Here is an 18,840-nt window from a genome sequence, read left to right on the forward strand (position 1 = left end):
TCTCTATCAGTACTCCCCAAACATCGCTCTGGAGGCCTATGTGATAAAGTCTGCTCTGTTCACTGGCATGACCTGTACCGTGTTTCAGAAACTGGCTGCATCCGATCGCACAGTGTTAGCAGAAATTGGCAGAAGAGACCCAGATGGGAACTTGGATAAACAGCTGAGTTTTAAATGCAATGTGTCCAGCACCTTCAGCGTAGTGGCATTAAAGGTAATAGACCAGAGGTGGGCAAATATCAGTATGAAGTCCATTGTAGGCATCAATAGGCAGCTGTAGTGAGCAAGTGAATGCTTGCTCTCCTGAAAGTTTTGTATATTAACCTAATAAGGTAATTCTTTGAGCTAGTTTTCCCCAATATTTGTCCAGTCCAGGTTACCTATTACCTTGGTGTCTTTTACCAACCATCCATTCTTCAATGACTGTCTTAAAGGGTAGTTGCACTATTTATAATTGCTCTGTAAATATAACCACTTTTTTCTTGCGTCTTTATAGAACACAGTAGTGGAAGCTTCTATCCAGCTGCCGGCCGCTCTGTTTGGGTCCAGAGAAAAAAGAGAGAGGAGAGCAGTGGATGAATCGGTGTACAAGCTTCAGCTGATTGCATTTAGGAATGGAAAGCTTTTCCCAGCCACTGGAAACTCCACACATCTCACAAATGATGGCAAGAGGCGCTCAGTGGTCACTCCAGTCATTCTTGCCAAATTAGGTTTGTATAAAGCTATCTGCGCCTTTCCATCTCAGACACATTCATGTGCGAAGGCTTGTTTAGATCCAAGATATATATGCCAGGGACCAGTGCTCTTTGATCTTCATTAACCACTTGACGACCGCCTAATGTGCATTTACATCAGCCGTTTTAAGTGGTATATGGGGATGATGCCTGCAGCTACAGGCATCACCTCAGTATTTATAAAAAATATATAAACTAGTGCCGCACAGTACTCATTCAGGTATTGTTTTTTTTTTTTTTTTGTGGGCAATTCTCTTTTAATGTAAGAGCAATCCTAGAGGCTAATTAGCCTCTGGGTTGCTTTTAACTACCCCCCGCCACCCTCCAGTACTCTTTGGGCTCTCCTGTCCCGGTGGGGAGCCTGGCACTGAAGCCAGCAGTTTTGTCAGTTTACCATAAAGGTGATCAGGGACTGGAACGTCCCCAATCATCACTATGGTATAGGAAACCAGAAGCAATGAGTATTTTGTCACTTCCAGGTTCGCCAGATGTAAACAGTGCCATTTTTAAAATTGGGAAAGCATCTGATCACGCTGACCTTGGTCATATGCTTTTAAGGGCAGAGGAGACATCTGAGGTCTAAAAGAACAAGTCAATTAAACTCCTGGGATATTGATCTGGTCAGTTTAGTAGCAGAGGGGGTTGGTAATCAGTTTCAACTGCTTTGGTGTTAATGAAATTAACAACAGGTGCACTAGATGTGCAACAATGAGACAACCCTCCAAAACAGGAATGGTTTTACAGGCTGTTTTTCACTAGTTTTGCATTTGGCTAGGGTCAGTGTCCCTACTGGTAGCATGAGGCAATGCCTGGACCAGTGTTGGGGTAGTTGCTCAAAAAATGTAACTAGTTACTAGTTACTTCTGTAAATTGTAACAAGATTACTTTACTAGTTACTGCATTTGAAAAGTAACTTCACTACTTATTACTTTACTTTCCTCTTTCTTAATTGACCGTGTAGAAGAAGATATATGACACTCTTTCTGCATAGAGTTTATTGTATAAACACAGGCTTTGGGAAACATGAGAACAAAACCTGAAAAAACAGAATAAAACATAAAGTGCAACAAAAAGTCATAAACTTCATCCCTCTCTATTCTTCGAAATAACGATTGTATCGCACGGCTTGGGTAACGCAGGAAAGCGCGTTCCTATAGTCTAGTAAAGTAGTGTAGTTACCTCCTATAGCCTAGTAAAGTAGTGTAGTTACCAATATTAGTATTGTAACTAGTTACTTTACTTAGTTACCAAAAAAAGTAATGTAGTTACTGTAATCAGTTACTTTGTAACTAGTTACCCCCAACACTGGCCTGGACCCTATAGAGGTTGCATAGGCAGTTCAAATCCTCGAGGATGGCACATCAATATGTCCCATTGCCAGAAGGTTTTCTGTGTCCCCCAGCACAGTCTCAAGAGCATGGAGGAGATTCCAGAAGACATGCAGTTACCCTAGGAGAGCTAGACGGGGCCGTAGAAGGTCCTTTACCCATCAGCAGGACTGGTATCTGTTCCTTTGTGCACGGAGGTACAAGTTGAGCAGTGCCGGAGCCCTACAAAATGACCTCCAGCAGGCCACTGGTGTGAATGATTAAACAATCAGAAACAGACTTCATGAGGGTGGCCTGAGGGCCTGGCATCCTCTAGTGGGCCCTGTGCTCACTTCCCTGCACCTTGGAGCTTGATTGGCATTTACCATTGAACACCAGAATTGGGAGTTCCGTCACTGGAGCCCTGTGCTTTTCACAGATAAGAGCAGGTTTACCCTGAGCACATGTGACAGACGTGAAAGGGTCTGGAGAAGCTAGGGAGAACCTTATGCTGCCTGTAACATTGTTCAGCATGACCTGTTTGGTGGTGGGTCAGTGATGGTCTGGTCATGGAGGGACACACAGACCTCTACAGGCTAGACAATGGCCCCCTGACTGCCATTAAGAATAGGGATGAAATTCTTGGACCTATTGTCAAACCCTGCACTGGTGCAGTGGGTCTTGGGTTCCTTCTGGTGCACAACAATGCCCAGCCTTATGTGGCGAGAGTATGAGAGAGCCAGTTCCTTGAGAATGAAGAAATTTATACCATTGAATGGACCCCCACGCCCGCCTGACCTAAATCCAATAGAACACCTCTGGGACATTATGTTTCGGTCCATTTGACGACGCCTGGCTGCACCTCAGTCTGTTCAGGAGCTCAGTGATGCCCTGGTCCAGATCTGGGAGGAAATACCCCAGGACACCCTCTGTCGTCTCATTAGGAGCATGCCCCAATGTTGTCAGGCATGCATACAAGCATGTGGGGGCCATAAAAACTACTGAGTTCTTGCAATGAAATTTCAGCAAAATGGACTAGCCTGCTGCTTCATTTTTTCACTTTGATTTGTGGGGGTGTCTTTGAGTTCAGCCCTCTGTAGGTTAATAATTTTCATTTCCATCAAAGTGTTCCTTTAACTTTTGTGAGCAGTGTGTGTGTGTATATATATATATATATATATATATATATATATATATATATATATATGTGTGTGTATATGTATATGTGTGTGTGTGTGTGTGTGTATATGTGTGTGTGTGTATGTATGTGTGTGTGTGTGTGTGTATGTATATATATATATATATATATATATATATATATATATATATACACAGTGGGTACGGAAAGTATTCAGACCCCCTTAAATTTTTCACTCTTTGTTATAGAACCATGTGATATTTCAGTTTTTCTTCTTTAATAAATCTGCAACAATGTCAACAATTCTGTGTTTTTCTGTCAGTATGGGGTGCTATGTGTACATTCATGAGGAAGAAGAATGAACTCAATTAGCAAATGGCTGCAATATAACAAAGAGTGAAAAATTTAAGGGGGTCTGAATACTTTCCGTACCCACTGTATATATGTATATATGTGTGTGTATGTATATATATGTATGTGTATGTGTATGTATATATATATATACACATTTTTTTTTTTTTTTGTAAATATGTTTTTCTATCTTTTCATGTGACAACACTAAAGAAATGACACTTTGCTACAATGAAAAGTAGTGAGTGTATAGCTTGTATAACTGTAAAGTTGCAGTCCCCTCAAATAACTCAACACACAGCCATTAATGTCTAAACCGCTGGCAGCAAAAGTGAGTACACCCCTAAGTAAAAAAATGTCCAAATTGTACCAAAATGTCAATATTTTGTGTGGCCACCATTATTTTCCAGCACTGCCTTAACTTTCTTGGGCATGGAGTTCACAAGAGCTTCACAGGTTGCCACTGGAGTCCTCTTCCACTCCTCCATGATGACATCAAGGAGCTGGTGGATGTTAGAGACCTTGTCTTCTTCACCTTCTGTTTGAGGATGCCCCACAGATGCTCAATAGGGTTTAGGTCTGGAGAAATGCTTGGCCAGTCCATCACCTTTACCCTCAGCTTCTTTAGCAAGGCAGTGATCGTCTTGGAGGTGTGTTTGGGGTCATTATCATGTTGGAATACTGCTCTGTGGCCCAGTCTCTGAAGAGAGGGGATCATGCTCTGCTTCAGTATGTCACAGTACATGATGGCATTTATGGTTCCCTCAATTAACTGTAGCTCCCCAGTGCTGGCAGCACTCATGCAGCCCCAGACCATGACACTCCCACCACCATGCTTGACTGTAGGCAAGAAACACTGGTCTTTGTACTCCTCACCTGGTTGCCGCCACACACGCTTGACACCATCTGAACCAAACAAGGTTATCTTCGTCTCATCAGACCACAGGACATGGTTCCAGTAATCTATATCCTTAGTCTACTTGTCTTCAGCAAACTGTTTGTGGGCTTTCTTGTGCATCCTCTTTAGAAGAGGCTTCCTTCTGGGAGGACAGCCATGCAGACCAATTTGATGCAGTGTGCGTCGTATGATCTGAGCACTGGCAGGCTGACCCCCCCCCCCCCCCCCCCCTTCAGCCTCTGCAGCAATGCTGGCAACACCCATACGTCTATTTCAGAAATGCAGCCTTTGGATATGGTGCTGAGCACATGCACTCAACTTCTTTGGTCGACCATGGCAAGGCCTGTTCTAAGTGGAACCTGTCCTGTTAAACCACTGTATGGCTTTGGCCACCGTGCTGTAGCTCAGTTTCAGAGTCTTGGCAATCTTCTTATAGCCTAGGCCATCTTTATGTTGAGCAACAATTATTTTTTTCAGATTCTTAGAGAATTCTTTGCCATGAGGTGCAATGTTGAACTTCCAGTGACCAGTATGAGAGAATGAGAGCGATAACACCAAATTTAACACAACTGGTCCCCATTCACACCTGAGATTCTTGTAACACTAACGAGTCACATGACACCGGGGAGGGAAAATGGTTATTTGGGCTCAATTTGGACATTTTTAATTAGGGGTGTACTCACTTTTGTTTTGTTTTTGCAGTTTAGACATTAATGGCTGTGTGTTGAGTTATTTTGAGGGGACAGCAAATTTACACTGTTATACAAGCTGTACACTCACTACTTTACATTGTAGCAAATTGTCATTTCTTCAGTGTTGTCAGATAAAGTGATATAATAATAAAAATAATTACAAAAATGTGAGGGATGTACTCATGTTTGTGAGATACTGTGTGTGTATGTATATATGTGTGTATGTATATATACATTTTTTGAGGGGGAAAAAAATGTACCTTTTTATTTCTGCTTTAATCCTAACCTGGCCTCTATATCTATCTCTTCACATTAACCCTATTCCTAACCTTAGAACCCAAACAAACCACTAAACTTGCTCATTGACTTCAGTTTCCATAAACAGTTAAAGTGTATTTGAAGCCAAATATATGTTTTATTTTTACCTTTGATAAGAATTGGCAATGATTTTAGACCCCTCCCCCGTCTTATTTTCCTGCTTTTTGGGGCTCTGAGAGATTTTTCCTCAATTTCTGTCCACCAGACAGGAAGCGAGGAAAAATCTAGTCGGCATAATGTTCAACTTTTCTTACAGTAAAATCCACAATACCCAAACATTTGAAATGTAGACCTTGCACCTTATAGTCTCAATCTAATGATTTGGGAGAGATAATTTGTAGCTTCATCGCTCAGCATAAGAGTTATTTAGGAAACAACATAAATAAGAAAGCTGTAGTAGCGGTCATTTCTACCGACAGAATGTAAGAAAACAGACGATGCATGTGGCCTGTTTCCTTCCTGTGTGACCCCAGCTGCGACTTTACACCGGTTCCGTAGTCACCACAAGACGAGATAACCCACACAATGAATGTCATGTCTAATGATGTAAGCCTGACGCATAAGAAGCTGTGCCCCCAAAGTTTTAGATATTTTCATTGTTATAATGTCTGTTTTCTGCAGATGGTCCAAACCGAAACCTTCCCACCGTCCCTGTTAACATCACACTACGTCGCATTGCACATGGAAAGGATCCTGTAGCAGCTCAGTGGGATTTTGATCTACTTAATGGGCAAGGTGGATGGAAATCAGAAGGCTGCCAGATAATTGCATCAGATAAGAATGTAACCACTATACAATGCGACACGCTCAGCAACTACGCAGTGTTAATGGTGAGATTCATGACACAGAGCCATCAAGCACTATATATATATATATATATATAATTTTTTTTGAGGGGTAAAAATTGTGCCAGTGTTGCTTTTTACAGGCAAACATGTAAAGGTGGGCTGCAGTGTTTCCCAATGAATATCTGGAGAACATAGGATTTTTGTGTTTACCATAAAAGCCTATAATTGAAGAGTTCTTGGGGGCACAGATCCTGCCTATCTGCTCTGGCATTTTGCCTGTTGTCATTACCTTGGATTTTGGTTACTTCTTTTAGTACTACTGGCTACTACTGAGCTCTTACTTTATGTACAGAGTGGTAAAGCTGCATGCCCCTCTGCTTTTTGTCTAGTGTCCATCCTCTTAGGAGCCTGGCTTATACTCCAGAGATCTCCTTTGTTCCCCAAAGAACTCTTCAAGAAAAAGATTGTATACAGGGAGTACAGATATCCTATTTTCTGTGTATAAATTGCAATTCTATATTTTCATGGTGCAACTATATTGTTATCTTACATATTCCAGGCTTTGATTCTTGCTATGCAGTGGCAAGTATAAAAGCCACTCTTCCCACTGACCGTCACTCTAATGTATTATGATTTCAATATATAGTAGCAGAGGACTGGAAAGTTATTACCAAAGTTCCTCTATTAAAAAGGTTGAGAGAGGCTGTTCTACAGCTTTTTTTGCAACGTTGCAAATCCACGTCGATCGACTGTGTATGTGCTTTATGTTTTATCCAATCAAAAGAGTCACTTTTAGCAAAAAACATTCTATTCTGGCAACTGTAAAAAGGTAACGCATGCAAAAATACTATTCAGTATATGAATTCCGGCTAGCACTTCTAGAAGTGGTGTAGTTTGTCCCAAATCCTGACTCTTGTTACCTTTTGCATTACAGCTTGGTCTGCATTTAAATTTAGAGAAATGTATATGTGAAATAACGGAATGCATATACTGAATACTATGATTAAATCTATACAGGTTTCTTTGTATACTGCTAAAAAAAATTAAAGGAACACTTTTTATTTAGAGTATAGAATCAAGTCAATTAAACACCTAGGATACTGATCTGGTCAGGTAAGTAGCAGAGGGGGTTGTTAATCAGTTGTAGCTGCTTTGGTGTTAATTAAATTTACAGTTGCACTATACCGGCAGCAACGAGACCACCTCCAAAACAGGAATTGTTTTACAGGTGAAGGACACTGACATTTGTTTTTCCCCTACTCATCTTTTCTGACTTTTTTTTTTTTTTTCACTTGTTTTGCATTTGGCTAGGGTCACTGTCACTACTGGTAGCATGAGGCCATACCTGGACCCTATAGAGGTTGCACAGGCATTCCAACTGCTCCAGGTTGGCACATCATTATGTGCCATTTATAGGTTTGCTAGCACAGTCTTAAGCGCAGGAGGAGGAGATTCTAGGAGAGCTGGACAGGGCTGTAGAAGGTCCTTAACCCATCAGCAGGACCAGGATCTGCTCCTTTTTGCTAGGCGGAACAGGATGAGCACTGCCAGAGCCCTACAAAATGACCTCCAGCAGGCTACTGGTGTGAATGTCTCTCTAACCAAACAATCAGAAACAGACTTCATGAGGGTGGCCTGAGGGCTAGACGTCCTCTAGTGGGCCCTGTGCTCACTGCCCGGCACCGTGGAGCTCAATTGGCATTTGCCATTGAACACCAGAATTGGCAGGTCCGCCACGGCGCCCTGTGCTTTTCACAGATAAGAGCAGATTCACCCTGAGCACATGTGACAGACGTGAAAGGGTTTGGAGACGTCATGAAGAACTTATGCTGCCTGTAACATGGTTCAGTATGACCAGTTTGGTGGTGGGTCAGTGATGGTCTGGGGAGGCATATCCATAGAGGGACACACAGACCTCTACAGGCTAGACTGCCATTAGGTATCGGGATAAAATCCTTGGACCCATTGTCAGACCCTATGTTGGTGCAGTGGGTCCTGGGTTCCTCCTGGTGCACGGCACTGCCCGGCCCCATGTGGCGAGAGTATGCAGCCAGTTCCTGGAGGAGGAGGGAATTTATACTATTGAATGGCCCCCCACGCTCGCCTGACCTAAATCCGAAAGAGCACCTCTGGGACATTATGTTTCGGTCCATCCGATCCTGCCAGGTTGCACCTCAGTCTGTTCAGGAGCTCAGTGATGCCCTGGCCCAGATCTGGGAGGGAACACCCTAGAACACTATCCGTTGTCTCATTAGAAGCATACCCGACGTTGTCAGAAATGCATGCAAGCATGTGGGGTCCATACAAAATACTGAGTACTATTTTGAGTTGCTGCAATTACATTTTAGCAAAATGGATTAGTGTGCTGCATCATTTTTTCACTTAGATTTTCAGGGTGTCTTTGAATTCAGCCCTCTGTAGGTTGATAATTTTCATTCCCATCAAACGATGTGGCATCCTTTTGTTCCTAACGCATTACCCAGTCCATATCAGTATAAATATCCAGCATGATATTTTTCCCCACTGAGATCTGATGTGTTTTCAAAGTGTTCCTTTAATTTTTTTTGAGCAGTGTATATTTTGACATTGGTCCTTAGGAGTTCCCTCTAGTGGCTAATGTACAAATCTCTATAGTTAATTCAGTAGCAAAAAAATGGATGTGCAGCTGTGAAAGTCTTATAAAAATTACTTTAAGCATAACATTGCAGTAATAATAAAAAAAAATATGTGCCCACTGAAAATATGCCATACATTTCTATTTTAATCTTTTACTGCTTTGTAATTTGCTTCATAATTTTTGCTCTTTGATCATATAGGGAGCTAATGGGCACAAATATTTCCTTAGGAAGTGTGTATTCTGTGTTTAGTCATTGTGTTTGCAGTTAGTAGCTTTCATGGCCATTTGTCCTAAGATGACATTTCTTTTCTAGGACCTAACAGGGACTGAATTCTATGCCCATCCTGTGACTCTTCTGCATCCCGTTGTGTATGCATCTGCTGTGGTGTTGCTGCTCTGCTTACTGATGCTTATTGTCAGTTATTTGTACTATCACAGGTAAGAGTCAGTTATTTTTAATATACAGTTATTTGTACTATTACAGGTAAGAGTCAGTTTGAAGGAATATGAAGACAGCTCCAAGTACTTGTGCTAGTTATGTTGTAAAAACTTATTAAGTCTTTCTTAAGGTTCCAATTTTTTTTCCCCCTAAAATAATAAACACAGTCAAAAAATAGAGTTAGAACCTTGGCAACGTTACTGGTACCAGAGAAGAACGGTGAGACAAAATTGAATACTAATACAAAAATAGTTTAAAAAACATTCATAAAACCATGAAATGAGTGCTTAATTGGATGATACAGGCCATACAGTCGAAGCTGCAATAATATTTCTTTGCTATATGCTGATAGAGGTCGACGCGTTTCACAAAAAATGCTTCCTCAGGACATCATTGTCTTGACAGCAAAGAACATTGGTATGCACTCCCAAAAACCTGATTACAGACGTCAATGTGCTGCATAGCGCAAGATACAAGGCACCTATCAAATGTAATGCAATTATCTTAATTAGTAATCCCCAGGGAATGCCAGCACAAAACATAGACAAGAGATGGAACACCATTTCAGGATATCCAATCCCCCTAGAAATAGCACAGCCTGTAGTGAGTTATTTGTTATAAGAAAGTTGCCAGAAAGAAGATAACCATTTCTCCAAAGTATTGATTAGTCTATAGGTACGTATCCACAATAGGGCTGACCAAATATAGAAAATCCATCAGCAAGTATGCAGCAGGTTTTTGCCGATTAGTATATCAGTGCATATCCATGATTTAGGCTGGCCAAGTATAGTAAGCCATCAGCAAGCATGCAACAGCTGCTTATGTGGAGGGTGATATATGTGGATGATGATATGCAGCTGCTGCATGCTTGCTGATGGCTTACTATACATTTTAAGGTTCTGTTTTGTTTGTTACGATTCTGTGATCTTAAACATGGTTTTCTAACTTCCTTTTTTTTTTTTTTTTTTTTCAGCGTGATAAGGATCAGCCTTAAAAGCTGGCACATGTTGGTAAACCTGGGTCTTCACATCTTCCTTACCTGTGCAGTGTATGTTAGTGGCATCAGTCAGACCAGAAACTCCAGTGTGTGTCAGGCTGTAAGTATGATGGGCTCAAGAGCACCAGTGAATTATATTCCATTTTCTTGTGCAGATAAATTGCTCCATATGCAGGCTTTTGCATCTAGCAGTGTGTTTATAGCAGTAGTAAAGTCTGCTTTGTGATTTTTACCTACGGGTAAGCCTATAATACTGTATTTTCTGGCGTATAAGACTACTTTTGAACATCAAAAAAATCCCCCAAAAATGGGGGGTCGTCTTATACGCCGAGTATAATATCTCCAAGGTAACCTAAGTATAAGTATTACCGGTAGATGGAATCTCTCAAGACGCTGGCTGTGTGGGAATCCTGTACCGGTATACAGTATGTACCGTAGCTTCGGCTACATACAGTATACCGCGCTAAGCCAATCAGGGAGAGCGATGTATTCTATTATTGAATGCAAAGCCTGCTCGGATTGGCGGAGTAACATCAGCCCGCCTCTCTGACTCTGCCAATCCGTGCAGGCTTTGGATTCAATAATAGAATACATCGCTCACTGTGATTGGCTCAGAGCGGTATACTGTATGTAGCCGAAGCTACGGTACATATGGTATACCGGTACAGGATTCCCGCACAGCCAGCATCTTGAGATTACATCTACTGGTAATACTTAGGGTACCTTGGAGATATTATGAGAGATTACATGTATTACAGTACTAGGGTACCTTGGAGATCTATGAGAAATCTGATGTTTTTCAATGGTGTTGCCTTGCTTCGGAAGGTGGGTAGTCTTATACGGCGAGTATAGCCCAAAACCTATGTTTTAACTTGAAAATTAGGGGGGTCGTCTTCTACGCCCAGTCGTCTTATACGCCGGAAAATACGGTAAGTCTTACCTGTAGGTAAAATGAATCTCCTAAACCTGCACCATTTAGGAGATATTCACCCTGGATGCAGCCAGTGACGTCACCAGCGCATACAGTTTGAAGTCCTGGCGTACCGTGCCAGACCTTTAGAGCACCGTACCATAACTAAGGGCTCCCGTGCGCATGCGTGAGAGTGACATCATCGCGGCTCCGGCCACCCACACAGCCAGAGTTTGGGAAACCGGAAGGAAGACCGGGGAAAGATGGAAGCCCTCTTAACTGTAACGGCTCGGCGATGGAGGACTTTATTTTAGGGTAAGTATTTCATAATGTGTTAGTATGCAATGTACACTAGCACATTATGTATTATTTTGCAGGGGACATTTTTTTTTTCTTATTGCAGCAGTATAAAATCATTCCATTGTGTAGTGACTCATATTAAACATTCAGATATTGTCCTTCATCAGTTTTGAATAATCAGATGAATGAAAAATGAACTATTGTTGGCTAGTATTCGTTATTTCACAAGATGAATATCGCTCTTTAAAATGGAATTTGTGCACCTTGTGGTTGAAAATAAAAATAACTACCATGTTGTCCTTTTTTGTTGGCTGATAGTGTGCTGTAGCTTGAATTCCTAAAACCATTTTTTGTGTTCTGTGTAGTGTAGGAATTCCTGAAGAGGTAGCACATGGGCAAGGAACACTCTAAACACTAGGAAAGTCCTAATGGGAGGGCAGTATAGACATCCAGCAGTTAAAGCCCAGCAATTCCAGAAAACTGACCCTTGCAAGTGTAAAATGTTTGTTAACTCTAAGGGATGAGGACTAGGGTGTAATACATCTTACTCCATCAGGCTCCCCTCCATCTGTGTGACCAGTACTCCAAAGCCTCTTCTATAAGACACCTATTTGTACAGGCATTTTGCCATGCTGCAAATCTCATTGGAAGGAATCTACTGATCCCTGGTGCTGGGATTGACAGCTGCATGTGGATAGCAGCAGCCATCAACCCCATACACTGTAATAACAGGCTGTCAGGAGCTGCAGCTATTTGTGGCAAAATGCCTGTGTGAATGGTGCCTAAGACACCCTGGGCCAGGAGGACACCATTAGGTTTACTGCAAAGCCAAGAGCTCTGCATTGTGCATGAGAACAGTGAGGGACAGTTCAGAAGCTAGAACAGAAGATAGGGGTGAAAACAGGGAAGTATTACACATTTAGTATTCACAGAGTTGGTCTTTAATATAGATAAACATTCTGTGGTTATATGATGGCCTAATCACTCAGTATATCTTTAGATACCATGCAAGCTGCTCAATCGTTCTGGCCAGTGGTAAATCATGTTTGACATCTGTGTCTGATTTCTAAGGGCAGTCACATGAATTGGAATTTGTCCCTGGAAATATTCCTTGTTGCAAACGCCAATAAATCCACTCCTTTTTGTATATTACATTCAATTCCTACTATTTAAGTAAGTTATTTAGACTATTTAAGTCCACATTGTTTTATTAAAGAGATGTACAAATGCAAAGAAATATATTTTTGTATTCTGTGATATGGATAGATTGTAATAACTTAGCATTATGGAGATATGCATTTCTGATACAGTACCGGGGATGATTTCTTTGATACTGTATGCAGAAAGTGCTGTTGATGTAGAAAGCGTTCACAAGCATTTGGCTCAATTCACACCTAGGCGAACGATTCTGCTCAGGATTATTATTATTATTATTTTTTTTTTTTATACAAACATTTTTTATTAAGGATATATGGGTGGTACAAGAGAAAAATACAGTATCACATAACAACTTTGGTACATCAAATAGTACAGTTCAGTTTTGTTAACACATTTTGTATTGAACGGAAATAGGAATAAAAATAAAAATTATGCAATCGATACTAGATTGTCCAGGAAATGAAAGTATATAGAAAGTATTCTCTTCTAAATCAGAAAAACCTTTCTTTTCCAGGTATAGAGAGATATAATAGAATGTCTGAGATCAGATAACAATGTTCTAACTATTGTTCTTTATGATCCAATGGTAATGGACTGGAACAAAGCACAATGCCATAAATCGCGCTGCCATTGTGGCAAATCGCAATGCGTGACACTTGGCCAAAAGAAGCTCCTTCTCCTTTTTTAATGGCAAGTTTAGTGGGTTATCTTGCTGCAAATGCAGTGTGATTTATCATGCAACAATTGTGGCAAAATTGCATTGCGATTTGGGTGCCATTAAGAAGTAATGGAATCGCAAACGCATCCCGGCAGAATCACGGAGATTCAAATCGTCTAGGTGTGAATTCAGCGTTAGTCATTGTCCATTGAAGATTCTGGAAGAATGCAATAGCTTACATTTACAAACTTGCTTTAATGGCCTGTACATCATAAAGAGGCTAAAGTGTGTTCAATAATTTTCCAAACTATTTCTAGACATTTGATATTGTAACCTATCTTCTCAAAATGTTTGTAAATAGTGCTTTTATGTTTTTGTTTGTATGCAAATATGCATGCATGTTATCTACTGTATAGTATCTATTGTTGCTATTAGGAAAACTCTAATTGTGGTTATTGCTATAGGAGGTCTTTCTGTAGTTCTATAGCTGTCTCTGAATAAAGTTGTCTCACTTTGCATTTTCAATTTTGCCTAAAATGGGGTTTTTTCTTTAAATAAAGTTTCACAGAAGAGTAAATTGCATCCTTTGTTTTGTAGATTGGCATTCTCCTCCATTACTCCACACTGGCCACAGTACTCTGGGTAGGAGTCACAGCTCGGAACATTTATAAACAGGTCACCAAGAAAGCCAAGCGCTGTCAGGATCCGGATGAACTGCCTCCTCCTCCTAGGCCAATGCTCAGGTATGTGTCCTAAAATTCTAACCACAAGTCCTCAATTTGCTAGTCTGCCCTAGGTTAGAACACTTCATCCTGTTGATGGGGACTCTGAATGGGACCCGAGAGCCTGTTTCAGGAGTGACCAGATTGACCGTTATTCACTGTAGTGTGCTGTGTTATAGTAGTGACAAAATTGATACTTGGGACAATGGAATTCCTTCCACCTCCCAGGAGAAAATCAGAGCTGAAGACGGTATGTAGAAAAAGAACAAGGCTTATGGTTCAGCAGTCTTATCCAGCTGCTGGATGGCCAGGGCTGTGCTTGAAGTGCTTAGTATAAGAAAACGATCAGTTACCTAGGTCCATTCTGCCAAAGGACAATAACCCTCTACATGAACAACATTGTGACAAGATAAAAACAATGGGCAAGAGGAAAGGGAGCTCTGCTACAGGTCATTCCAGCAGCAGGAGGAAAAGGAAGTTAAAGCTTCTATAGGCAGTGAACCACCAAAGCTGCCACCAAGCTGGTACCCAATTTAGGCAGGTCTGTAAAACAAAGCAATGGGTTATTATTCCCAAACCCTGTATTATTTTAAACTGCACTATGTGCGGTCCCATACAGCCCCTCATTAGGCACTAAAGTTCTTATTCATGGAAAAGTGAGAGTCACTTAAAAGCACACTCCCCCTTGCTCCTTTAGAGCCCTCTTAAAATACCTATTGATTCAAGTTGCATGTGACCTCCTTCCATGATACAGTGTTAAGGGCTAAACACTGTGTAAGCTCTGACACTATCTGATTTGGAGCTTACACAGGGTTTGACTCCTGACTGATGGTAGGGGAACACGGATAGGTGGGTGAAGAGGTGATCTTTCAAAATCCGTGACACATCATACAGTATGCTTTTACTTTATGGTTCTTCCTGTCTTTGCCAAGGAACCAAGTGTGATAAATGTTTATATATTCAAAGCTTTGGACACTGTTTTGGTCCTAGGCACTGCAGATATGATTGAATTATGTGTTGCATTATAATGGTCTAGAGTATATTCTCTTACTATTTTTCCTTCTTGAGCAGCTCATTATAATGAAGGCAGTCTATATGACTGTATCTGTATGACAGGAACGTGGTTAAGCCGTCCCCACCCAACAAACACATATACTTCTTCATGCCTGAGAAATATAGAAATGTGTTGTAATATTTGTCCACAAGGTGGCAGCAGAAGGGTTTTCTTTTCTTTTTTTTTTTTTTCTTTTTGAGCTTGAGCATTTTGGCTTTTTTCCAAAAACAATGTGTTTGCAGTTGTAATTTCATGAATGTGATGAATGAAATGGTCATGTTTGCAGGAAGTTTCACTAAATTAGTCAGCAGTTCAACAGCAATAGGAAGCTATCACGGAAACAGTTGTATAAATATTTTTAAAGTCATGTTGTTAACAATTATTTTTTCATTTTCTTTCTCAAGGTTTTATCTGATTGGTGGTGGCATTCCTATCATTGTCTGTGGGATAACAGCAGCAGCAAACATAAAAAACTACGGGAGCCAGCAAAATGCACCATAGTAAGTAATTTATGGATCTCTACGCCCAGAAATTCAGGTTTCTTTTCAGATACAACCATAAGGATGAAGGATTTACTTTTGTACAGAACTAGTCAGTAGGTTTTAGGATAATGTGACATTTATGAGCACCCTCATACATTGATTTTTGTATGGTTAGAAATCCATAGAGCCGAAGTGTAAAGTCTTTATCATTTCATATGTTGTTTGAAACATTATATTGTGTTAAATATTTTATTACAAAGAGCTAAAAAAAAAAAAAAAAGTCATAAAATTATAAAAATCAGTGCTTATATGGATAGTGCAGATCATAAATGTGAGATTTCTTCCATATTCCTTTGCTACTGTTTCAAGAGGTAGACGCGTTTCACAATTTTTGCTTCCTCAGGACCTCAAGCATTATGGTTTGCATAGTTAGGTTTTGCCTCAACTTCCACCTTAAGGAGTGATTTGCATGGCTCTGCCCACTGTCCTAAAATGAGGAATATTCACCTTAGTTTTGGGATATGCGATCAAAAGAGACATGCAAACATCTTCTGTTCAAAGTAGACTCTAATATGCTATGTGCTGATTTGGGTGGGGGCTATTTTCTTACTTTAGTTCCTTCTCACCATGACCTGTATGGGTTTACCATCTTGTGATGTCCCAAGCCTTACTTCATAGAAGCTGTGGTTTCCATACACTGCACTGATAATGATAAACAATAACTGGCTCTATAATATTCAGCTGTATTTGCACTAAACGTTAGTGGTTCTGAATGTGAACTTGGAGATTCTGGTGTAAAGGAATGATTTGCATGGCTCTGGAAAATGTCCTAACATGAAGGATAATATTTTTAGGATGTGATGGCTTTTCTGTGCTACATGTTGCCTACTCTGTGGAATTCTAATGCACCTGTTTTATTATTTTCAGTTGTTGGATGGCTTGGGAACCAAGCCTCGGAGCCTTCTACGGTCCAGCGAGCTTTATTGTCTTTATAAATTGCATGTACTTCCTCAGCATATTCATTCAACTTAAACGTCACCCTGACCGTGTGTTTGAACTAAAAGAACAGACGGAGGAACAGCAGCGTCTTGCAGCCAGCGAGAGCGGGGAGGGGAACAACCCAGATTCGCTCTCTGTGTCTTTAGTATCCACATCTGCCTTAGAGAATGAACAGACATTCCAAGCTCAACTTCTTGGAGTCAGCCTTACTCTCCTTCTCTATGTATCTCTTTGGATATTTGGTGCATTGGCAGTCTCTTTGGATTACCCAATGGATCTGGTCTTCAGCTGTTTTTTCGGGGTCATATGTCTAAGCCTTGGTGCCTTTTTAGTGGTACACCACTGCATTAATAGGGAAGATTTAAGAAGAGCTTTGATAAATACATTCTGCCCAGGAAGAAGTACGTATTCTGTACAAGTCAATGTTCCACCATCCAACTCTACTGCCACCAATGGCGAGGCTCCTAAGTGCACAAATAGCAGCGCAGAGTCTTCATGCACCAACAAGACAGCGTCCAGTGTTAAAAATTCATCACAAGGCTGCAAACTAACTAACTTACAAGCAGCTGCAGCCCAATGTAACACAAACTCCTTGCCGGTCAACACTGCTCCCCAGCTTGACAACAGCTTGACTGAGCACTCTATAGACAATGAAATCAAAATGCACGTTGCACCATTGGAGGTTCAGTATCGTTCCAATGGTCACCCATCTCGGCATCACAAAAACAGGAGTAAAGGTCATCGGTCAAGTAGACTTACTGTTCTTAGGGAGTATGCCTATGATGTCCCCACAAGTGTTGATGGGAGTGTACAAAACACGGCGCCAAGAAGTCGACCAAGCTATTCTGAAGGTCATTCTCGCAGCAGGAGAGCATATCTGGCTTATCGAGAGCGGCATTTTAACCAGTGCCATCAAGATAGTAGTGATGCTGGTAGCACACTGCCTAGGTACAGCAGAAATATGGAAAAGGTAGTTTCCAGCAACCACAAAAAAGACATTTTGAGGGAACCCATAGCTGTAGAACTGGAAAGTCAGCAAAAATCATATGGTCTAAATCTGGCCGTAGACAATGAGCCTGCTAAAGATGAAGTGGTGCAGGAGCCACCAATAAATGCAGACAGCAATGGAAATGTTAGGACTGGACTATGGAAACATGAAACTACTGTGTAGTACTTCCATGCTGGATTACTGGTGGGACATCATCTGAGACAGGATGAGTTTCTAAATCCTTAGACTCACTAACTGCTATTGTTTACAGACAATCTTTTTTATTATTTTTACCTGTACTTTTTGGGAGAATGCTAATTATGAAGGAAGAAGACTGTTCTAACTTCAAGTGAATTTATTTCTAAACGACTGTTTGTTTTCACAAGTGATTTTTATTATTTTCTAAGTATTTTTTTAAGGAAAAAAAATGTTTTTGTATGTATTTTTGACATATATTGAATGCCTTGTTCCTTTAATGGATTTGTATTTAAACATGTAATAAATGGCTTTTTCACAGTCATGTTTGATTTGAAACAAATATTGTTTGGAGAACTATATATTAGAGATGCACAATTAATCCTTAAAAAATCGGGATCTTGATTCACCCCCCCCCCCAACCCCCCTTTCCTCTCGATCTTAAAACACCATGTCCTCCATTCTTACATGTGTTACAGAGTGTTCTCTGCTCACTCACAGCTGTCAAAAAGAAAAAAAAAAGCCTCCAGAAAAAGTTTATCAACATTGTTAAGGCTGCTAGATAACTATAAACACAATGTTTTAGGCCCCTTTCACACTTGTGCGACTTGTCATGCAATTTGGGACTGCAAAATCGCATGATAAGTCGTTCTCCATTATTTCCAATGAGTACCATTCATATCTGTGCGAATTGAAGTCGCACCGACTTCATAGTAGTCCATGCACTACTTTGGCACGATTTTGAAACTTTTAAGGCCAAAGACATTCAAGCCCAGTCAAACTCGCATCAAAATCGTGTCAAAATCACGGCAACAAAGTCGCGGCAAAATCGCGGTAAAATTGCGCGACTTTGAAGTTGCACAAGTGTGAAAGGGGCCCTACAATGTATCATTTCATTTATTTTTATAGCCTTTTTATGACCATTGTTGCTTACAATTTAAAGTCAGTATTTTTTTGCTAGAAAATGACTTGGAACTCCTAAACATTATATATGTTTTTTTTTTTTTTTAGTAGAGACCCTAGAGAATAAAATGGTGATCATTGCAATATTTTATGTCACAGTGTATTTGTGCAGAAGTCTTTCAAACTCAGTTT

The 18,840-nt window shown here is 40.6% G+C and overlaps 1 protein-coding gene across 1 annotated transcript in view; it reads left to right on the plus strand.

Annotated features, from left to right (window-relative positions):
- Nucleotides 1-18,066, plus strand: part of ADGRA3 (adhesion G protein-coupled receptor A3) — a 100,617-nt gene extending 82,551 nt beyond the window's left edge. The window contains exons 12-19 of the mRNA XM_082259919.1: nucleotides 11-214; nucleotides 497-710; nucleotides 6,060-6,268; nucleotides 9,157-9,281; nucleotides 10,256-10,379; nucleotides 13,903-14,048; nucleotides 15,486-15,581; nucleotides 16,491-18,066. Coding sequence (XP_082116045.1) covers nucleotides 11-214; nucleotides 497-710; nucleotides 6,060-6,268; nucleotides 9,157-9,281; nucleotides 10,256-10,379; nucleotides 13,903-14,048; nucleotides 15,486-15,581; nucleotides 16,491-17,733 — 2,361 coding nt within the window. The 3' untranslated portion in view covers nucleotides 17,734-18,066. The remainder of the gene's footprint in view (nucleotides 1-10; nucleotides 215-496; nucleotides 711-6,059; nucleotides 6,269-9,156; nucleotides 9,282-10,255; nucleotides 10,380-13,902; nucleotides 14,049-15,485; nucleotides 15,582-16,490) is intronic.
- Nucleotides 18,067-18,840: the final 774 nt, after the last annotated feature.

The sequence above is a fragment of the Pelophylax lessonae genome (assembly GCF_965119305.1).
Source record: "Pelophylax lessonae genome assembly, chromosome: 1".
In the NCBI taxonomy this organism is placed as follows: Eukaryota; Metazoa; Chordata; class Amphibia; order Anura; family Ranidae; genus Pelophylax; species Pelophylax lessonae.